The 22,723-nt window shown below is 50.8% G+C and overlaps 3 protein-coding genes and 1 non-coding gene across 5 annotated transcripts in view; 2 read left to right on the forward strand and 2 right to left on the reverse strand.

The window, feature by feature from the left end:
• Positions 1–1,149, reverse strand: part of LOC136169747 (basic proline-rich protein-like) — a 40,559-nt gene extending 39,410 nt beyond the window's left edge. For both annotated transcript variants that reach the window (XM_065937762.1, XM_065937761.1), the window contains exon 1: positions 223–1,149. The gene's annotated coding sequence lies outside the window, so the exon portion shown is untranslated. The remainder of the gene's footprint in view (positions 1–222) is intronic.
• Positions 1,150–8,565: 7,416 nt separating this feature from the next.
• SNX32 (sorting nexin 32) lies at positions 8,566–15,725 on the forward strand. The gene is given in 17 exon segments (XM_065936554.1): positions 8,566–11,616; positions 11,619–11,650; positions 12,047–12,200; positions 12,320–12,346; positions 12,349–12,447; positions 12,841–12,963; positions 13,116–13,193; positions 13,195–13,218; positions 13,411–13,514; positions 13,611–13,619; positions 13,675–13,735; positions 13,737–13,750; positions 13,969–14,008; positions 14,772–15,078; positions 15,081–15,110; positions 15,181–15,263; positions 15,549–15,725. Coding segments are annotated over 17 exon segments (1,305 nt in total). The 5' UTR covers positions 8,566–11,550; the 3' UTR covers positions 15,603–15,725.
• Positions 10,208–10,310, forward strand: LOC136170051 (U6 spliceosomal RNA). The gene has a single exon (XR_010663509.1). It is a non-coding gene; the product is annotated as a U6 spliceosomal RNA (small nuclear RNA).
• Positions 15,726–17,006: 1,281 nt separating the features above from the next.
• Positions 17,007–20,557, reverse strand: CFL1 (cofilin 1). The gene is made up of 4 exons (XM_065937768.1): positions 20,404–20,557; positions 18,232–18,539; positions 17,875–17,951; positions 17,007–17,670 (listed from the first exon to the last, which is right to left on the reverse strand). The coding sequence occupies exons 1-4, from the start codon at positions 20,404–20,406 to the stop codon at positions 17,558–17,560; spliced, it is 501 nt and encodes a 166-aa protein (XP_065793840.1). The 5' UTR covers positions 20,407–20,557; the 3' UTR covers positions 17,007–17,557.
• Between the last annotated feature and the right edge of the window lie 2,166 nt (positions 20,558–22,723).

Genomic DNA, 22,723 nt, shown 5'->3' on the forward strand with positions numbered 1-22,723 from the left:
AACAGGGCTATTCTGTTATTCTGGAAGTTATTCTGGATACAATTTGCAGGCTAGAGGGAAGATCAAGGAGGCTGGGCTTGGTCCAGATACACAGGACCCAGTGAGACACCTGTCCCACTCACTGCATTGTAACATCAGCTACATGGGAGAGGAGAGAAACAGGGAAGAAATAACTTTAAAATCCAACAAACATGATTACTATTATGAGATATGGCTTCTTACTTTTTTCCGTCACTTCTTTATTTTCTCATCTCTGCTCTCTCCTTTGTCGAGCTCCTCATCCTTTAGGATCCTCTATCAGACATTGATCATTCCAGCCTACATCTCCTTCCACCACCTTCATGATCTATCCTCATCCTGCTGTCACTGTCCATTTTTCTCACTATGCATTCTCCTACATCTCATAAACTCAATCGTCTGTTAAACTAAATCTTTCTGGCCCATCCTCAATCCATTTCTCAAGCACCTCTCTACAAGCTCCTTAGTCACAGCTCTTTTCCAAGAAACCAATGTCCACTTTTCCTCTAGCTATCGACACATTAACAAATCTTCTCTTTCTTCCCAAAATGTTCCACTTCCCTCTTTATCAGACTTCTTCACTTCCTTTGGTTCTGGTGTCCACCTTCATTCCCAGTAGCTCTTCATTCCCACTCTTTCTTCTCTTAGGCTCAGATGCTTTCTCTATTTACCCCTTCAGGGTCAATAGCATTCTGCTTCACTCTAATTTCTCCTCTTTGACTTGCAAAACATCCCGTATTTGCTCCTCTTTCCTTCTTACATTCTCCATCTCCTCACTCACTTCATCTTCTTCCTCCTCTATAATTGCTTTCTCTTCCATAGAAACAGATTCATCACTATTATCATTCTCTTCTTCCAAGATATCCTCCTCCTCCCCCACCCCTTCCTCATTCTCTTTTTCATTATTCGCCTCTACACTTTCAAAAGGAATTTCCATCTCAGCATTGGTAATTTCTATCAATCTTTCATCCCCAATCACTTCCACCACTTTCTCAATTTGCTCTTCATTTATGCTCCCCATTCTTGAACGCGCCAACTTGTCTCCACTAGTCCCCAGCTTCTCCCTACTGGATCGCTGCTTCTCTGTACTTGAACGCTGTTTATCTCCAGTGGATCTCAACTCCTCTCCACTTGTCCCCAGATCCCCTCCCCTGGATCCCCGCCTCTCTGCCCCGGATCCCCGCCTCTCTGCCCTGGACCCCCGCCTCTCTCTCCTGGGTACTAGCTTCTCTCCACTTGTTCCCAGCTTCTCTCCCCTGGATCCCCGCCTCTCTCCCCTGGATCCTCGTCTCTCTCCCATGGATCCCCGCCTCTCTTCCCTGGACTCCAGCTTCTCTCCACTCAAATTCAGTTTCTCTCCACTCGATCTCAGCTCCTCTCCACTCGATCTCAGCTTCTCTCCACTCGATCTCAGCTTCTCTCCACTCGATCTCATCTCCTCTCCACTCGATCTCAGCTTCTCTCCACTCGATCTCAGCTTCTCTCCACTCGATCTCAGCTTCTCTCCACTGGAACTCAGCTTCTCTCCACTTGACCTCAGCTCCTCCTCATTGTGCTTTACTTCGTATCCTCTGGATCTCAAGTCCTCTCCACTGGTTTCCACGTCAGTAAACTTCAACTTCTCTTTAAACTCAGGCCCCTTCCGAGATCCCGCTGCAGTCCCTGCACTCTCAGATTCAGTCTCTACTGTGTGTCTGAATTCTTGCTTTCCCCACACCTCCTTTGAGCTGTCTTTCCGCAAACCTGCCGAAATCTGTAATGCACTTGATACACTGCGCACTCGTTTCACATCCATCTTTTCCGGACTCCGGCCTGACTTTCCTCTTAAGACTGTCTTTTCTACATCTTCCAGTCTCCAGTTCTCAGACTCAAGCTTCGGGTCCCACGTTTTAGGTCTTTGCGTCTTTCTCCCCAGGAGCTCCATTTTCCTCCCAATGACGATGAGCCCGTTCCAGGGCATCCATAACTTTTCTCGCATCGTCTGCGCCCCTCTGCTTCCCGGTTCCAGTTGCGACAGCCCGAAGGTCCTGGCCTGGCCTCGGGCGCCCTGGCAGCGGGCCTTGTCGCGCCCCCTTGCCGCTCTTTGTGGCTTACCCCGCCACTCCCTCCTGTCCCAGAGCGGATATCCAAACGGAGCCCCTTTCTCCAAAGACATAGCGCCTCTCCCCGGTCCCTAGTCCGCCCACCCCACCCCAGCTCCCCATTCCCCCCACCCTCCCCACCCTCCCACCCAGCCCACTGGCCCGCCGCCCCGCCCACCGCCTGAGGGCGCGAGAGTGGACTAGTGCGCACGCGCAGACCGCGCGAGGCCGTTGGAAGGCGCGGCCCAGAGCGCCAGCGAGCGGGAATCCACCAGCCCGGAGGTGGGGGCTGACAGGACTCGAGACCTCTGCGCCTGTAGCGCAACCCCTCCCCATCCCCCCGCCTCCCGCCTCCACGCTGTGGCCTGTTCCCGGCCCCCTCAGTTCCGCGCTGCCCCTTAAAGGTGCGGCCTGGGCACAGGAACGACAGGCGTTGCAGCCAATGGCGTCCCGCACGGTAAACCTGCTATCCAATCACGAGGCGCGGCTGCGAGGGAACGGCGTGGGAACCACGCCCGACTCCAGGTGACTCCTTGGCAGGGAGGGGAGGGCGCCTCGGTTAGTGGATAGGATTCCCACTGGGTCCGTTCCTCGGGGCGAGGTCTAGCGGACCAAGCTGCCGCAGCGCGTACAGTGACCCGCTGCGGAATCCTTTAGTGCTGTAGTCGAGGAGAGTGATGGGGGAGCATCTAGAAGCTGGGAAGGAGAGCAAGAGTAGAGAAAGGATGCAACCCCCCCTGCCATTCCTACACCTCCCTCCATAATATCCGCTGATGCCCAATCAGGGAGTGAGAGAGAGAGAGAGAGAGAAAGAGAGAGTGTCCACGCTCACGCATGAGTTAGAGAAAAGAGCGATCTGAGCAAAGGGGTGGCATCTGCTTGGGGACTGGTGAGGAGGCAGGGTTTACCTTTACCCCGACAGATGGAAACGGACCCGTCACTCTTACTCCTCCCTCCCCTCCCCAGGGCCTACTCATGCTGGTTTCATGGAAGGATGTTATGGGTTGAGAAGGGACTGGAATACTGCTTTCCCAAGGTGGGGGGAGTACTGTTCACCGCTAGTGGTTTACATGTGTATCTGTGTTATATAATCAGAAAACCAGTCAGTCTTCATTCTTGACTTCATTTGACAGACAGTTTCTGAGCATCCTTGTGCTAAGGATGGTTGGGGGTGGGCATACAGAGGTGCACACTTTTAAGGGTAGGAGATACGTACGTAATGGGCTGTGACTAAAAGGCCACTTACCCTATAAGGATGGAGCAGCCATAGTCCATTTTTGAAGCCCCATCTCTCTCAAGCAGTTACCAAGAAAGGAGGCAGGGGACTTGGGGGCCTGTTGCACCAATGAACCAGACTGTCAGGGGCGGGGGGTGGGGGAGAAGGTTGGGGGTGGGCGGTGCAGGCATATGGACAGAGGAAGAGCTTGCCCTGGGGGTGTTGGAGAAGCCAACAAGTGGGGTTCAAGTGGAATTTGATGAAGTGAAAGGGACTGACAGACCAAAGTATAGAAAAGAAGGCATCGTTTCAGTGTTTATCTATGTTCATATTCATAGTTAAATTCGTTTATATATATGCCTGTCATATAGGAAGGGCAAATCTAAGTGTTAGCTATTGTATTACTATTACTGTATAGTGAATGCTGCGTGTTGGGAAGATGTCCTGGGCTGTCAAACTGATGGGTTTGTGGTTACAGCCCACTGGCACCTAACCTTTGTAGGTACCACACTCTCTGATAGTCTACTATTAGATCTTGTCCTTTAGAATAAGCATTACCTTCTTCAAAATTCTCCTATAAATATAGAACGATGAATAATAAATGAACAGGTAAGTAAAAATACAATAGAGAAAATGAAATAACATAAAATACTTGATTAATCTAACAGAATTCAAGAAAGAATAAAAGGACAAAAAACAGGAGACAAACAGCAAGACGGCAGGCTTATAACCTGGTCTGGGAAGATCCCACATGTCGAGGAGCAGCTGAGCTCGAGTACTGCAACTACTGAAGCTTGCTCACCTAGAGTCTGTCCTTTGCAACTAGAGAAGCCACAGCAATGAAAAGCCCGTGCACTGCAATGAGGAGTAGCCCCTGCTTGCCACACTAGAGAAAACTCACACATAGCAACAAAGACGCAGGATAGCTGTAAATAATTTTATTTTGAAAAAGACATACTTTTAAGAACACAGAAATATTGAGAAACTAATGAAATATGTGCACTATGATCACACTAACCAAAAGAAAGCTGGTGCGGCTTTATTAATTTCAAACAAAGTAGACTGGAAGAGAAAGTATTCTAGAAAAAAGGAGGGATATTTTATAATTATTAAAGAGTCAAAAAAAGAGTCAATTCAACAGGAAAATAAAACACTCCTCAATTTTATGTACTTCATAACATAATTTCAAATATGCAAAATAAAAAATTACAGAATTAAAAGAAGAAATCAACCCATGATTACAATTAGAGTTTTAGCACAACTGATAGCATATTAAAAAGCGAAGACACTACTTTGCCGACAAAGGTCCATCTAGTCAAAGCTATGTTTTTTCCAGTAGTCATGTGTGGATGTGAGAGTTGGACCATAAAGAAAGCTGAGCATGGAAGAATTGATGCTTTTGAACTGTGGTGCTGGAGAAGACTCTTGAGAGTCCCTTGGACAGCGAGGAGATCAAACTAGTCAGTCTTAAAGGAAATCAGTCCTGAATATTCATTGGAAGGACTGATGCTGAACCTGAAACTCCAATACTTTGGCCACCTAATGCAAAGAGCCAACTCACTGGAAAAGACCCCCATGCTGGGAGAGACTGAAGGCAAGAGGAGAAGGGGACAACAGAGGATGAGATAGTTGGATGGCATTACCCACTCAATGGACATGAGTTTGAGCAAGCTCTGGGAGATAGTGAAGGACAGGGAAACCTGACGTGCTGCAGTCTGTGGGGTTGCAGAGTTGGACACGACTGAGCAACTGAACAGCAGTAAGTGTCAGCAGACCAGAAAAACCCAGCATTTAGATTTAAATAGCGTCATTAATCAGCTGATTTATGTAGCACTCTATAACCTACAACTGCTGAAGACACGTTCTATTCAAGTGTACATGAAGCATTTACCAAAATCCATTATGTGTTTAGCCAGAAAACAAGTATCAACAAACTTTAAAAGACTGAAATGATATAGAGTGTGATCTCTGATCTAGGAAACTCATCAAGGAATCAAAATAAAAAGATAACTACATTCCAAAGTATTTGGAAATTAAACAACATACTTCTAAATAATAAGTCAAAGAAGAAATTATAATGGAAATTAGACAATTTTTTAAGAAATTATTTTGAAAATATGACATATCAAAACGTATAAGATTGGAGAAGGGAGTGGCAATCCACTCCAGTATTCTTGTCTGGGAAATCCCATGAACAGAGGAGCCTGGTGGGCTATAGTCTGTGGGGTTGCAAAAGAGTCAGACACGACTTATCGCCTAAATAACAGATGGAGTCTTATGATGACTTCTGGCAGAATGATTGTCCCTAATATGTCTGTTTATGAATAATTGTGATGAAAATGATAAGAAAAAGGAAGAAAATGTGACAGAATTCTGTACGTTAAGATGCTTTTTAATGTCCAAAGTTAAAGAGATTTCTTTTCGTACAGACTTCCTGAAAATGTGATTGTGGCTCAGCTGGTAAAGAATCTGCCTGCAGTGTGGGAGACCTGGGTCCGATCCCTGGATTGGGAACATCCCCTGGAGAAGGGAAAGGTTACCCACTCCAGTATTCTGGCGTGGAGAATTCCATGGACTGTATAGTCCATGGGGCCGCAAAGAGTCGAACACGACTGAGTGACTTTCGCATCAAGTGTGAGTACAGTTTGACAAAGAAATAAAAGTATGAGCAGATTAGTGCTGACTTATAAGCTGTAGCTAAAGCAGTGTCCAGAGAGCAATTTATACCTCCAAATGTGTATTTTAGAAAAAAGAAAGGTTAAAAACTCAGTGATCTAATTTCAATATCAAGAAGCTAGGGAGAACATATCTAGTGGTCTAGTGGTTAAGAATCTGCCTGCCAATGCAGAGGACACCCGTTCGATCGCTGGCATGGGAAGATCCCACATGTCACAGGGCTATTAAGCTCTTGTGCCACAGTGTGCAAAACCTCTATGCAGAAACTATAAAACATTACTGAGAAAAATTAAAGAAGACCTGAATCATTGGAAAGATATCCATGTTCATGGATTAGAAGATACAGTATTGTAAAAATGTCTCTCCTTCCCAAATTGACCTATAGATTCAATGTAATCTCAATCAAATCTCAGAAAGTTGGGGTAGAAATTAACAAGCTGATTCTAAAATTTATGTGGAAATGCAAAGGACCTACGGGAGTCAAAATGATTTTGAAAAAGAACAAAGTTAATTCTACATTATTTCCATATTACCTATCAATTATAATAATCAAGAGAGTGTGATATCAAAAATATAGATGTGTATCAGTGGAACAGAATAAGGAATACAGAACTGATCACTTTTGAAGTCAGTTGATTTTCTGCCAGGGTGTACACCAAAACAAATCATAGTGCAAATCAGTTCAGTTCAGTTCAGTCGCTCAGTCGTGTCCAACTCTTTGCAACCCCATGGACTGCAGCACAACAGGCTTCCCTGTATATCACCAACTCCAACTTTACTCAAACTCATGTCCATTGAGTTGGTGATGCCATCCAACCATCTCATCCTCTGTCGTCCCCTTCTCCTCCCGCCTTCAATCTTTCCCAACATAAGGGTCTTTTCAAATGAGTGAACTCTTCGGATCAGGTGGCCAAAGTATTGGAGTTTCAGCTTCAACATCAGTTCTTCCAATGAACATTCTGGACTGATTTCCTTTAGGATAGACTGGTTGGATCTCCTTTTAGTCCAAGGGACTCTCAAGAGTCTTCTGCAACACCACAGTTCAAAAGCATCAATTCTTCAGCGCTTATCTTTCTTTATAGTCCAACTCACATCCATACATGACTCCTGGAAAAACCATAGCTTTGACTAGATGGACCTTTGCTGCCAAAGTAATATCCTGCTTTTTAATATGCTGTCTAGGTCATAACTTTTCTTCCAAGGAGCAAGCGTCTTTTAGTTTCTTGACTGCAGTCACCATCTGCAGTGATTTTGGAGGCCCCCAAAATAAAGACTGTTTCCATTGTTTCCCCACTTATTTGTCATGAAATGATGGGACAAGATACCATGATCTTAGTTTTCTGAATGTTGAATTTTAAGCCAACTTTTTCACTCTCCTCTTTCACTTTCATCAAGAGGCTCTTTAGTTCTTCTTCGCTTTCTACCATAAGTGTGGTGTCATCTGCATATCTGAGGTTATTGATATTTCTCCCTGCAGTCTTGATTTCACCTCGTGCTTCATCCAGCCCAGCATTTCTCATGGTGTACTCTGCATATAAGTTAAATAAGCAGGGTGACAATATACAGTCTTGACATACTCCTTTCCCCGATTTGAAACCAGTCTGTTGTTCCATGTCCAGTTCTAACTGTTGCTTCTTGACCTGCATACAGATTTCTCAGGAGGCAGGTCAGGTGGTCTGGTATTCCTATCACGTAAAGAATTTTCCACAGTTTGTTGTGATCCACACAGTCAAAGGCTTTGGCATAGTCAATAAAGCAGAAATAGATGTTTTTCTGGAACTCTCTTGCTTTTTCGATGATCCAGCGGATGTTGGCAATTTGATCTCTGGTTCTTCTGGCTTTTCTAAATCTAACTTGAACATCTGGAAGTTCATGGTTCACCTGCTGTTGAAGCCTGGCTTGGAGAATTTTGAGCATTACTTTGCTAGTGTGTGAGATGAGTGCAATTGTGCAATAGTTTGAGCATTCTTTGGCATTGCCTTTCTTAGGGATTGAAATGAAAACTGACCTTTTCTAGTCCTGTGGCTACTGCTGAGTTTTCCAAATTTGCTGGCATATTGAGTGCAGCACTTTCACAGCATCATCTTTTAGCATTTGAAATAGCTCAACTGGAATTCCATCACGTCCACTAGCTTTGTTCATAGTGATGCTTCCCATGACCCACTTGACTTCGCATTCCACGATGTCTGGCTCTAGATGAGTGGTCACACCATCATGGTTATCTGGGTCGTGAAGATCTTTTTTTGTACAATTCTTCTGTGTATTCTTGCCACCTCTTCTTAATATCTTCTGCTTCTGTTAGGTGCATATTGTTTCTCTCTTTTATTGTGCCCATGTTTGCATTAAATGTTCCCTTGCTATCTCTAATTTTCTTGAAGAGATCTCTAGTCTTTCCCATTCTATTGTTTTCCTCTATTTCTTTGCATTGATCACTGAGGAAGGCTTTGTTATATCTCCTTGCTATTCTTTGGAACTCTGTATTCAAATGGGTATATCTTTCCTTTTCTCCTTTGCCTTTAGCTTCTCTTCTTTTCACAGCTATTTGTAAGGCCTCCTCAGACAACCATTTTGCCTTTTTGCATTTCTTTTTCTTGGAGATAGTCTTGATCACTGCCTCCTGTACAATGTCATGAACCTTCGTCCATAGTTCTTCAGGCACTCTGTCTATCAGATCTAATCCCTTGAATCTATTTGTCACTTCCACTGTATAGTTGTAAGGGATTTGATTTAGGTCATACCTGAATGGTCTAGTGGTTTTCCCTACTTTCTTCAATTTAAGTCTGAATTTGGCAATGAGTTCATGATCTGAGCCACAGTCAGCTCCCAGTCTTGTTTTTGCTGACTGTATAGAGCTTCTCCATCTTTGGCTGCAAAGAATATAATCAATCTGATTTCGGTATTGAGCATCTGGTGATGTCCATGTGTAGAGTCTTCTATTGTATTGTTGGAAGAGGGTGTTTGCGATGACCAGCGTGTTCTCTTGGCAAAACTCTGTTAGCCTTTGCCCTGCTTCATTCTGTACTGTAAGGCCAAATTTGCCTGTTACTCCAGGTATTTCTTGACTTCCTACTTTTGCATTCCAGTCTCCTATAATGAAAAAGAAATCTTTTGGAGTGTTAGTTCTAGAAGGTGTTGTAGGTCTTCATAGAACCATTCAACTTCACCTTCTTCATCATTATTGGTCAGGGCATAGACTTGGACTACTGTGATACTGAATAGTTTGCCTTGGAAACAAACAGAGATCATTATGTCGTTTTTGAGATTGCATCCAAGTACTGCATTTCAGACTCTTGTTGACTGTGATGGCTATTCCATTTCTTCTAAGGGATTCTTGCCCACAGTAATAGATATAATGGTCATCTGAGTTAAATTCACCCATTCCAGTCCATTTTAGTTCACTGATTCCTAAATTTGTTGATGTTCACTCCTGCCATCTCCTGTTTGATCACTTCCAATTTGCCTTGATTCATGGACCTAATATTCCAGGTTCCTATGCAATATTGCCCTTTACAGCTTCAGACCTTGCTTCTATCACCAGTCACATCCGCAACTGGGTATTGTTTTTGCTTTGGCTCTTTCTCTTCATTCTTTCTGGAGTTATTTCTCCACTGATCTCCAGTAGCATATTGGGCACCTACCAACCTGGGGAATTCATCATTCAGTGTCCTATCTTTTTGCTTCTTCATACTGTTCATGGGGTTCTCAAGGCAAGAATACTGAAGAGGTTTGCCATTCCCTTCTCCAGTGGACCACATTTTGTCAGAACTCTCCACCATGACCCGTCCACCTTGGGTGGCCCTATACGGCATGGCTCATAGTTTCATTGAGTTAGACAAGGCTGTGGTCCATGTGATCAGATTGCTTAGTTTTCTGTGACTGTGGTTTTCATTTTGTCTTCCCTCTGATGGATAAGTGCAAATACAATGTTTTTAAACAAATAGTGCTAAAACCACTGGCTATTTATGTGGCAGAAATGAATCACAACCCACAGTTTATGCTATATACAAAATGAATTAAATGGATCATAGACTTACATATAAATATATGAAAATGGATCATAGACCTAAAACTGTTTCTGGAAGAAAAAAAATAGAATATCTTCATGGCTTTGGGGTGGGAGTGTTTCTTTAAGAGTTCAAAAACATCCTTAACCACAAAAGAAAAGATTGGTTTGTTGAGCTTGTAGAATTATAAGCCATTAAGAGAGTGAAAAGCCTCGCTTCAGCAGCAGATATACTAAAATTGGAATGATACAGAGAAGATTAGCATGGCCCCTGCGCAAGGATGACACGCAAATTTGTGAAGTGTTCCATAAATTTAAAAAAAGAGAAAAAAAAAATAAGAGAGTGAAAACACATCCCATAGAGCTGTGGATATTGACAACACATATAACTGACGAAGGCACCTGGAACTTCCATACAGTGCTGGTGGGAGTGTAAATTAGAACAATCAGCTTGGGAAACTTTGGCAGTATCTATGAAAGCATTTTAAACATGTGCCCACCCTCTGACCAAGCAGTTCTCATACCCAACAGAAATGAGTACTTAGGTCCCTCAAAAGATAATATGCAAGAATGTTCATGGTAGCTTTATTGATAATAACCCCAAACTGGAAACAATCCAAATGAGCACCAATAGCAGTAGACTAGATAAACCACGATGTGGTCATAGAGTGGGACAACACACAGGAATGGAAAAGAACCACCATGCTCAATGACATGGATGGGTATCGTTAAAGAATGTGGTCACAAAAGAGCATGTTCTGTGTAGCTACATTGTTATATGAAGCTCAGGGCCAGATAAAATTAATCTATGAGTGATCCCTCAGTGTCCTAAACATAGGCAAAGCCCATGAGAGGAGACAGGGAGGCCTCTGAGGGTGAGAAGTGAGCTATGCTTGGAGCAAGAGTGACTTCTGACCTTCTCCCTAGTACCTCCTGGCCCAGTGGTATGGACAGAGCAGGTGTTCAGTAAATGCGTATTGAGATAGCTCAGTGCAAGAATGAACTAGTAGCTTGGTGCCTCAGGGATCTTTTCATTTGGAGAGATACAAGTGCTTGACCTATAAGTCTGTGCCTCGTGACACTAAACGTAGTGAATGGGATGGCCTCAGGACCCCCTCAGAAAGGGGTGGGACCGTCGTTACACCTGGTGAGAGGTACCTGAGGTAACCAGCTGGGAAGGGCTGGGCAGGTAGCTGAGGAAGCACGTGGGATGTGGAGTTGAAAAACTGTTCCAATCTGGCCCTGCCATGTGGCAGCTGTGTGGTTCAGGCCACATTATCTCACCTCTCTGGGGGTGGCAGCCTCTGGGCCTATAAAATGTGGCAGATTCTGCCTACTTCAGAGAATGGCCGGGTGGGAAAGTGCCATTGTGAAGCCCTGAGCACTGACTTACCAGGATCTTTGGTGTGTGTGGTGGGGTGCAGCCAGTGACCCCAGGGCATGGTGGAAATAACACTTTGAGGTGGCTCTGCAGGAGGACTGGAAGCCTGCGGCCAGGATGGGGGTGGCGGTGGTCAGTCACATCAGGGCCCTCCTGTCCCCCACAGGCCTCCTCCATGTCAGTGGGCCTGCAGGGAGACAGCTCCTTGCAGGTGGAGATCTCTGATGCCATCAGCGAGCGGAGCAGGACAAGGTGAAATTCACTGTTCAGACCAAGGTGACATTGCACCGGGAGCAGGGGTGTGGTTCCGGTGGCTGCCGAAGGAGGCTTCAGGAGCCCGAGCAGCCTGGCTCACCTGGTGGGCAGATGCCAACAGAGCCTTTGGGCCCGGCTTCTCAACCTGGCTCTCACCCCCTTGCCCTCGCCCCCTGGCCCTCTGAGAAAGAGAGCGTCTCATCTAGTCTCTGACTGCCTTTTCCCAAGGCCCCAAGTGCTACCATCTCGTGTCTATTCTCCTGAGGGTGATCAGGAACACGAGAGCTCCAACTTGGGCCTCACCTGGCATGTGGGACAGGGTTGGCCCAAAAGTGGGTGCGCAGGAAGCTTGGTGGGTGTCGGACTTGCAGGGGGCAGGGGAGGGGAGACCCCTCAGATAGGCTTCTCGGCTTCCGGAGCTGCCTGCCTCACTTCGCCCAGACTGAGTTCTCTGTCATGCGACAGCATGAGGAGTTCATCTGGCTGCACGATGTCTATGAGGAAGGTGTATGCCGGCCTCCCTGTGAGGGGGAGCCAGCCTGGGAGAACAGGGGGTACACCGGTGTTCCTGTGAGGGGGAGCCGGCCTGGGCCCTCAGGGGAGGTGGGGAGGCAGGGCCAGGCTTCAGGGTGCGGGTGACGGCCATCTGGATAATGAGAGGTCTCCCAGCTCTGTCCTCCTTTGAGTAGATCCCCCCAGCCCCTCCATGGCCAGACTCTTTGAGGCTTCAAAGGAAAAACTGCAGAAGCTGGATGAGGAAGACCGCTCAATCACGCGGCAAGAGTTTGCCAAAATGAAGCAGGAGCTTGAAGCGTGAGTGCTGCCTCCTTTTCTTTCTTTTTTTTAACATTTACTTATTTATCTGACTTTGTTGGGTCTTAGTTGTGGTACACAGACTCTTAGTTGTGGTGCACAGGCTAGTTGCTCCTCAGAATGTGGGAATCTTTTAAGTTTCCTGACTAGGGATCCAACCTGCGTTCCCTGCATTACAAGGCAGATTCTTAACCTCTGGGAAGTCCCTTGTCTCCCTTTCTTGTCTGCCTGACAAAGCCCCAGCCCAATCTCACCTGAGAGGCCCAGGGTTTCCCTCCTGACTACCCTCTGTGAACGTTTAGGGATCCTGCTCCTTACTCTGGGGCTGCCAAAGGGGAAGGGGCAGGATGATGGGAGCCAGCAAGGGACCTGTGAGCTGCCTGCTGTCCTCTGTGAGGAATACCTGGCTATCTTCAAGAAGACAGTTACGATCCATGAAGTCTCTCTGCAGCAACTGGCAGCTCACCCCACCTTGTGTCGAGACCACAACTTCTTTGTCTTTTTGGAATATAGCCAGGATGTGAGCTGGGGTCACCCCTGGGGGTGGGGGACAGGACTCTTAAGTGGGCTCAGGCCTCCAACTCATCAGCTCTGAGAGTGGCGTGTGCCTGGGGTGGGAGGTGCTAACGCCCTCCCCCTGCAACATCGACCCCCTCCCCATGTGTGTCTCAGCTGATTGTCCGAGGAAAGAACAGGAAGGAGCACCTTGGGTTTCTGAGGAATATCATGAAGTCTGCAGATGAAGCCCTCCATCACTGGGATGTCAGGGCTCAAGGTGACTCCTAGGCCCTTTCTCTGGATTCAACCCAGGGCCTCAAGTCCACAGCAAGGACTGAGGCTCTGGGTGGCTGTGGGAGGGAAGCCACTGGGGGTTCTGGCCTAGGGGGAGATCGTGCAACCCTTGGGAGCCCTTAGCTGCTCTGCTTCTGGTGGCTCAGTATAAGTGGGTCCTGTCTGGCTCCCATAGGAGGTGGATGACTTCTTTGAGCATGAGAGGACCTTCCTGCTCAAGTACCACACCTGCATCCAGGACGCCTGTCTGCGGGCAGACCAAGTCATGCACTTATGAGCGTACGCAGAACTCCAGTGGCCCTGGATTCCCCACCTTCTCTACCCAGTGGCATACTCCCCAGAGAGGATATTTCCTGTGTCTGCCCATGGCCACAGACACGCGTGGTGGGGCTTGACAGGTGGGCCAAGGGGCTCTGATGGGAGGCTCTATCTCAGCAAGCCTGGCAGATGATTACATGCCTATCTCAGCTGCACTGACCAGTCTGGGATCACAGGAAGTCAAACCAGTTAAAGACGTGAGGATTCCCTCTGGCCCCTCTCCCCTCTTTCTATGCCTGTAATACTGTGTCTGTCCATGAGGGGTCACTGTGTGGAAGTCTACTATCAGCTCTAGTGGGAGGTGCAGAAGCTCCTGTTTGGCTCTGGTAGAGAAAGAGCAGATTTCCCCTAAGGGCAGGGAGACCTTAAGCACCTGCTAAGACCCCTGCCCTAACTCCTCCCCACCGCCTCCTAGGAGCTTCTTCAAATTGGCAGAGCTCTTTGAACGGTTAAGGGTGAGTACTGCCTTCTGTGTTGAAAGGTGATCATGATCCTTTGCAGGGAAGAGAGTGTCCTGGGCTGGGGGAAGGCTCCAGGATCGTTTTGGGATCTTTCAGTGATGACTTGGGCCCGATGAAGCCCTGGGCTCACTCTCCACACTAGTTTAGTGAGAGTGAAGTCAGGGATCCAGCCTCAAGTGTGTGTGCATGTGGTGATGGGGGAGGAGGTGGGAAGTGGGTTTGGCAAGGCCTTTACCAGGATGTGCCACGTGCCTTTGGCACTGTGCTGTGTTGCCAACATTCTGTCCCAGACACACTTCCTGAACTCTTCGCCAAGAAAGTCACAGGAGTGTGCCAATCTTTCTAAAATGTCCGTTGCTCCTCATCTCTTCCCTGCTCAGGGCCCTTCGGTGACCCTGTCCCTTCCAGGAACTGCCCAAGACACAAAGCCCAGAGTTCCTAGCTTGCATTTTAAGCCTGGTATGCTCTGGCCACTGCCACCCAACTGCCCTACTGAACTTAAAGTTCCCTAAAATCATACCCGGCTTGCACACCTGCAAAGCCTTTGCCTGTTGTCTAACCCCTACTCAACCCCCGAGATCTAGGTCTGAGGCCGACTGCTTTGTGAAGCCTTCACTGGCCTGCTCCCGTGAACATGAGTGCTTGACATAGAGTGGATATCAGGTGACTCTGCTGGGTATTTAGAGGGACAGCAGCACCCCTGTCCTTAGCAGCCCCTCTGCCAGCTCCGTCCCCGGCCTCCACCTTCTTGCTTCAGGAGCTGGAGGGCCAAGTGGCCTCTAGCAAGGACCTGAAGCTGTTGGACATGCTGAGATACTACATGCGAGACTCCCAGGCAGCCAAGGCGAGAGGTGGCCCCAGAGCAAGCCTCCGAGCTGAAGGCCAGGGGGCTGAGCCACCTGGGGGGGCAGGCAGGCGAGGGCCGTGGGTCAGGGATCCTGTGCCCTTGCCAGCCCCAGGACTGCTGTTCTGGCAGCTGCTGGCACTGGCAGACTACAAGAATGCCAACAAGGCGCTGGACAGGGCCAGCACCATCATCCAGGTGTGGGCTACAGAGAGCCATCAACCCTGTGCCTCTCTGACTCAGCCAGGCAGGGTAAGCCCCGTGCCCCGAGAGCCCTGCCACTGCACGGGCCACCCTGCCAGGTCATTGCTCTCCTCTCCAGAGCTCATGGACTTCAAATCCCATGGATCTTCCTTCCATGAGAACCTCACTGAGCTGGGCGAGCTGGAGCTCAAACACGCCAAGGTGAGACCTCCAGCCTCGCGGAGCCCTCTTGCTGCCTTCCTGGCCTCCCACCCTGGGTCTCTAGTTTCTTGGCACTTGGGAGCAGGGGTGGAGCTGGTGGGGGTGGGGGAAGTTGACTGGCACGAGCACCCCAGCTGTGCAGGGCCAGGGTTCCCCGTTTTGACCAGGACCCTTCCCTTCTCATCAGTAGCAAGGCCTCAGTGAACAGTAGGATAGGGCTGCGGACAGAGGAGTCATTCAAGGTGGGGGAACAGCAGGGAGGAGACATCACAAACTCCTCCACAGGCCAGCACCCTGCTTCTCCGGAGCACCCTTGTCATCCTCAAGGGGGAGCCTTAGAGCTACCAAAAGCCCCCAGATCTCCCACTCCAGACAGGGGGCCTCCAGCCCCAGGAGCCACTTATTATGCCCCTTCTCAGGGCAAGCCCCACCCCTGCCCCACGGTGCCAGGCCCTGCCAGAGGGAGTCAGAGCAGCATGGACACCACACTTGGCCAGAGCTAAGCAGAGCCCCAACCTGGGGAAGCCTGGGGACTGTGACCTCCCCTCCCTAGAGACAGGGACAGCCTCTACCCACTGCTGGTCCATTTGAGTTCATTTGTCTCCATCCTGCTCACAAATAAAAAACCTGGTTTTATAAGGAGGCTTGCTTGTCCTGACATTCCAGTTCCCGGGCCCACCAGGAACATCCTCTGCAAGGGGATCATGATAGAGGCCAGATCCTGGGGCACACCCCTGCAATGTCTTCAGCCACTCTCCAGAGTGCCAGGAAGCTGTGTTATCAAGGGGCAAGATCCAGAACTTCGAACCCAGGAGCAGTCAAGGCGTGCCACCACCCCCTTATAAACCCTGGCACAGACCACGCATAAAACTAATTAAAAATACTCTGCACTCATTTCCTAATTAGAAAATGGAATACGCCTTCCTGCCTCTCAGAAATACTGGCAAGTTCCAAGGAACAATCTTTAATTCCAAGCAGCTTTTTAGTTGATGGGGAAGCTGGGTGGGGGGAAGAGGTATAAATCCTGCATTACCACCACCCCTAGGGCAAGACTTCCACCTTTACTTGTGGGGCAGGTGGAAATCCAAAGTAGTCTGGAAAGAGCCCACAGCAAAGTTGGCAAGAGGATTGAGGCTCCAGCCAACACCCTCCTGGTTAAACACCAGGAAGGTGGTGCCCAAGACACCTGGGTCTGAAGTCCTGGGCTCCACCTGGCCGGCCCCACCCTAGACCCCAGACAGCTGCTTAAGGCCAAAGGCTCAACCTGGCTTCTGACTCACAGCAGCCACTGGACCCAGCCCTCAATAATGAGTCAGCTACCCAAGGGAGAAGGCAGAGCAAAGACCAACTACTGAAGGCAGAGAACGAGCTCAAGAGGCAACCAGTGACTTGCAGTCTCACGGCCCACATCTGGGAAGGCTGCATGGGGAATAAGAGGACAGGCCTCGCCATACTGTTGCCCGCCTGGATCAAGGCAACAGAAGCAGTCAGCTCAGGCAGGAAGCCCCTCTGTTCAAGCGACCCCTGCAGGCAGTAGCAGACACACTCTGGCTGAGCTACCTCCTAGACAGCCAGCCTGGTGCCAGCTATAAAATGAAGAATGGGAACTGTCACAAAAGGAGGCTCAGCCAGTCACAGGGGTCAAATGAGGGTGTGTGGGGGCTGGAGAGGTGGGTACAGGGGAGATGCTGCTCATTCTCCCACCCTGCCTCCCGCACAAGGTCCCCAACCTTGAAACAAACATCCCATTAGTGAGCCTTTTTATTGTGGTTTTTCTTTTTTTTTTTTAAATTGAAGGTCCCTTACTGGTCCTGCTTCCATGAGTGGCTGTGACCAGAGGAAAGGGGGGAGGGGAAGCAGGCGGCGCAGGGAGGGGTCATCTCCACAACATTCCATTTATACACAGAACTAAACAGACAAGCACAGAGTCACTATTGCAGTTAGAAGTTGGCAGCATGGGAAAGGGGAGGAACAGGTGGGGGACTGGGGTGTCGTTAAAAAAAATACAGGTGCCCCCCCAAACAGGGGTTCCTGGGGGGGGGGGAACTTGGTCTGTTTCAACCCAAGAGGAATCAAGATCAAAAGCGGTTTGGGAAGGCCAGAACCGTCAGGGGTGGAGGGAGGAGGAAGGTCCAGGGGGTGGGGGGGGCTGTTTGGCAACTGGGGTGAAGGGACTGCCCTCCCCCTGCTGGGATCCCCCCAGCCCCTCCGGTCTGGCAGGAAGGGGGCAGCCTGCAACCCCCATGGGCAGGTCTGGGGCTGCCAGATGCTCCAGGCAGGGGGCTGGAGGGGGCTCACAAAGGCTTGCCCTCCAGGGAGATGACGGCGCTGCCCCCCAGCTTCTCTGCAAGGGTGCAGCGGTCCTTGACCTCTTCGTAGCAGTTTGCTTGTAATTCATGCTTGATCCCTGTGGGGAAGAAGGGGGAGCATCTGTGAGCAGGAAGGGTGGGGGTGGCGGGGTGCTGTGGCTGGGAAGGAGCCAGTCTGAACAGATGGAGGGAACCAGGCTACCTTCCAGCGGGCAGGGATCTCCTGGGCCATGCCATTCACCCCACCCAGCAACCAAGGCCCGAGCACAAGGGCATATGGCACCACCAGTGCTGGCCCTTACCCGTCAGCTTCTTCTTGATGGCGTCCTTGGAGCTGGCATAGATCATTTTGCTCTTAAGGGGTGCACACTCAGGGGCCCTGCAAGAAAACAGAATCAAGAGAACTTGCCTCCAAACCCAGCAAGTACCCTCAAGCAATAAATAACTTCCAGAAACCCCTGAGCTGGGCCCGAGCATTCACGCTTTCATCAAGTTCCTCATTGACAAGTTTTTCTTTTTTTTTTTTTTATTACAACACCCTCCTCTGACACACAGGCGTCTGGATTAAGCCGGAGCCACAGACCTTCCTGTCCTGGGAAAGGGGGGTGGGGCAGAGATAGAGCAGGTGAAAGGGGAAAGTGCCTGCAAGAGGAGCTCACCAGAAGATGAACACCAGGTCCTCCTTCTTGCTCTCCTTGGTCTCGTAGGTTGCATCATAGAGGGCGTAGCGGCAGTCCTTGTCTGGCAGCATCTTGACAAAGGTGGCATAAGGGTCGTCTACCGTCTGGCCCACGTCACCCACCAGGATCTCCTTGCCCTCCTCCAGGATGATGTTCTTCTTGTCCTCACTCAGGCAGAAGAGCACCGCCTTCTTGCGCTTCTTCACTTCCTCTGGTGTCGACGACTTACGCACTTTCATGTCGTTGAACACTTTGATGACCCCATCAGAGACAGCCACACCAGAGGCCTAGAGGATGAGCCACAAGTACCTCGTAAGGAGACAGGTCCTGGGACATGCCCTGAAGTCCCTCTTTTGCTTTCTTAGATCTGTCTAGAGGCCAACAAAGCAAAGTCCTCAGCCCCAAGAGGTTACTACTAATCCCCTTCCCAGGACTAGTGGCACTATTTTCCCACCCAGGTCACCATCAAAGGATCAAATGTGACACAATCCTAGAATAGCAGCCAAAGAAAAAAGGACCTTTGATCACATAATTCAACAGCATTCCTCTCCACCCCGACATGCTGCAGGCTAGAGATCCAAGACCTGTGAGAAGCAGAGCCTTGGCCAAGATGTGAGTCCAGAATTAAAAGAACCGACAGACTACTGACCCCGTTTTCTACGCAGTCTCAGCTTTTGCATAAAGTGCTGACTCAGAACTTCACGTACAGCAGAAAGGGACCCAGATCCTAGTCATCTCTATAGAACCAGGACTCACCAACGGTGCTCAACTGTTGTAGCAAGTCCATCAGCACGGTTCAAAGCAGTTATTAGACAAGGTATTCCCTTCTCTGCTGGGGTCTCCCCAAACCAAAACAACAACAAACCCCTAATTAAGGCCCTACACGGGAAGAATGCAGGCCCCCAAGTCGCTGATAGGAGTCAGCGGTCCAAATTCAAGTGCCCACAATCTCTGAGAGCTCTTTTAACTTCTAGGTCGTACTGGGGGACACCCTAGCCAGGAGAGGGAGTGACGGTCCACGGTGAAATCTGCCCCCGCTCCCGGAACTGCAGAGGAAGCCGGCCACGTGATTGAGCCGCTTCCGGAGTAAGCGGTGAAAGCAGATCGGCTAGAGTCAGCCCCCTCCCCGAAAAAAAACCTCGTACCCAGCGGCAGCTGCACCTCGGAAGGCCTCAACCCAATGGAAACGCCTGCGCCGACGACCTAATCGGAGCCCTGCGCTGCAGGCCTGGGCAAGTTACACAACCTTCGGCTCTCGCAGCCCTCGGGCCGAACACAGAGGACGGGGTGGTTTCCGGGCGGTGCCCGCCTGGGTCACTTCCCTAAACGCGGCTCCACCCTTAGGCCCCATCCGGGAGAGCCGAAGGCCCCGTTAGTCCACGGCTTCGGTCCCAGCGGCCAGGCCTGACTGTGTGCGCACGCGCCGGCCGGGAGCGCCGTCCCAGTCTCCGCCGGGTGTACTCTGCGAACCCGGTTCGCCTTCAGGGGCTCGCTAGACGGGGAGGACAGCCGAGGTCTTCCTCGCGGTCCGCTCTGTGGCGCGCGGTGCAAGCCCCTAATCGTTGGCGCCTGCGCCAGGACACCCCCGCATCCCCCGCCAGCCGCGCCGCCCCCGCCCCTCGCGGGCATCCCTGCCACCTGCTCTCGAGACGGACCCCGCTCGAGAGGGAGGGTGACGCGGAGACAGGAACAGCCCTTGGGTGGGGCGCGCGCGCCAAGATCGCTCGCGCGCCTTTCCTCCGTCGCCCCCGGGCCAGGTTTGGATGCCGCGTGTTCCAGTCGAGACGCGCGTCCCCGAGAAGTGACTCTCGGAGGCCCCGCAGCGGCGCGCGACGCCGGCGGCCCCGCGAGGGGACGGGCGCGCACGCGCCCTGGACCCCTCCCCCACGGCCCTGGGCCGCGCGGGCGCAGCAGCCGGGTGGGGGAGGGGAAAGGGAGCCCAGGGGGCGCGCGAGCGACGTCCGAGCCAGCCCTCCCCGGCGCCCGCGGGCGCGCACGCGCGTCCCGGCGCCGCCCGCCCCTCAGCACGAGACCCTCGTCCAGCCCCGGGAGCTGGGGGAGGGGGTGCCGACGTCGCGCCCCCGTTCCCTCGCGCGCCCAGATGATCGACTCGCGGCCGCCTCCCGCGCGGCGCCGTGGCCTGCCGCTCACCATGTTTCCGGAAGCGAAAAGGCGATAGCGAGGAGAGCCTACGAGACAAGAGCCGCTGCAGCTGCTGCCGGGATCCGACTGAACGCGGCCTCTCCCGGCCCCTTCCGTTTAGTACAAGCCGCACAATGAGGGGCGGGGCGGGCTTCCGGGGCTCCCACTGCGGGCCGACGGGAAATGAAGTCCGAGGGCCCTGCGCTGTCTTCGGGCTCGCTGGGTAACAGAGTCTTTTTCGTTTGACGGCCGCCGAGCGCCACTTTGCATCCTGGGAAAGGTAGTCCGAAACAGCAGAGAGAGGCGGGGCTGTGGCACGGAGAGCGCTCCCGTTGGTCGAATTTCCCAGGAAATGCTCCGAGCTCAGCGAAGGCCTCAGCGTTTGGTAATAAGACCTGAGAATAAACCTTGGCTTCGCGGCTCTTTACCCAGTAGCGAAACGATTTTCCTAAGCTTCATCTTGGCACTTTCTGGATACCTCGGTAGGAAAAATTTCAGTGAGTTAGTATTTAACTTTTCTGAATTGAAGCACCTGTTTATTCTTTTTCCTGGGATCCAGCCCTAGAGCAAGGAGAATCGCCAAGTATAAGGCCCCTCCAATTCAATAAGTATTCATGAAGCATCCTCCATGTTGTCTACTGAGAAAAGGTATATGCAATGTCAATAAACTGAGGGGGAAAACACAAAGGAAAGGCTACAAGGAAATGTTTGGAAATAAGAGATTTGTGCCGAAAGGTGTTTGGCAAATTCATGAGGCAATAAAGGGAGAAGGGGTTTTGTGCATTCGATTCAAAGAGTATGTGCTTTTCTACTAGACAGTGAAAAGAGAAAATAGATATTAAACCAGACTTGAATCTCATTCTCGAGTTGGTAACCAAGCATATGGTAAATTAATACCCTCAGAAATTGAGACAGAAGTTCTGTGAGAGCATAACCTTCAAAAAAACCAAACTGGGTTGGGGGACTCCGGGAACATTTCGTCGGTCTCGAAGACCTCTTAGTCTGCAGGAAGAGAAGACAAGGTCCCAAACAAAAGGCCCGGGGCTTTGATCCCACAGGCAAAATAAAGGGTAGAACAATAAATAGCTGGGGAAGCCTGGTCTTCAGGAGCCGGCTAGCGACAGCCGAGTGGGGTACGTCGCAGAGCATGCTGGGGGTTGTAGTCGGGGACACCCCGTCGCATCGCCCACCAACCGAGCTCCCAGGAGCCTCAGTGGGGGGCGCAGCTCGACCGCCGCCTCCGGCTAGAGACCGGCCGGAGATAAGGCTGGCTCCACCTTTTTAGAGTTTCGGAGTTTCCTAGAGCAACGAGGAGGGGGAGGGAGACTTCGCAGTTACCCTGGAGACGCGCTCCCGCCCGCCCCTAGCTGCGGGATGCCCTAGATGTCCTTATTAGGACAAGAGACTAGAGGAGGCGGGGCCAACCCGAAGGCCGGCGGCAGGCTCCTTATAAGGCAGCGTCGGGCGGGAGGCGGGAGTGTGGAGCGTGATAGCGGGTGAGAGATTGGGGCTGGGCGGGGCTTGAAAGGGAGGGCCTGGAGCCCCGGTGCTCGCGTCTCAGCTCCGCTCCGCTCCGGTTCGGCCCCCGATCTGCATCTCTCCACTTCCGGAATAACCCCTGACTGCTGCTCTAACTCACTGAGTAGACTCGGGCTCAACTGGGACCCCTGTGCATAGTTTCCATCTTAACCTCCCCGACTGTCCCCCACCTCCAACGAGTCACAAAAACGATGAAGTGTTTTCCTTTGTCCGAGCTTCTTACTCCCAGGCTGCCACCCCGAATCCAACAACGTGCCCGTTTCAGCCCCTCTCACATCCCCCGATGTCTGGTGGTGGTGTAGTCGCTCAGTCGTGTCCTGACTCTTGCGACCCTATGGACTGTAGCCCACCAGGCTCCTCCGTCCATAGTATTCTCCAGGCAAGAATACTGGAGTGGGTTGCCGTTTCCTTCTCCAAGGGATCTTCCTGACCTAGGGATCGAACCCAGGTCTCCTGCGCTGCAGGCCGATTCTTTACGACTGCGCCTCCGATGTCTAGCACGTCCTATTTGTTCCCTTTCTACTTGTTCTCTGTCCCCTATTGTCTATCCTCCAAGCTTTGAAGGCCTTCCCTGCGTGTCCCCGGCTTCACGGCCCTCCCCCGTTGCCCAGGGTGGAGGAGCCCCAGCTCAGGATAGATAACCGTTTCCTCGAAGGGTTCTTAAGCTCCTCTTGAGTTACCTTTGTGTCCTCATTCCCTGTACCCATTCTTAAAGTCCCTCCTACAAAACTACCTGCATGCATTTGTTCCCCCACCTGTAAGGCGAGTGCGGAGAAAAAGAAAACGAGCC

Source organism: Muntiacus reevesi, chromosome 5 (assembly GCF_963930625.1).
Source record: "Muntiacus reevesi chromosome 5, mMunRee1.1, whole genome shotgun sequence".
NCBI lineage: Eukaryota > Metazoa > Chordata > Mammalia > Artiodactyla > Cervidae > Muntiacus > Muntiacus reevesi.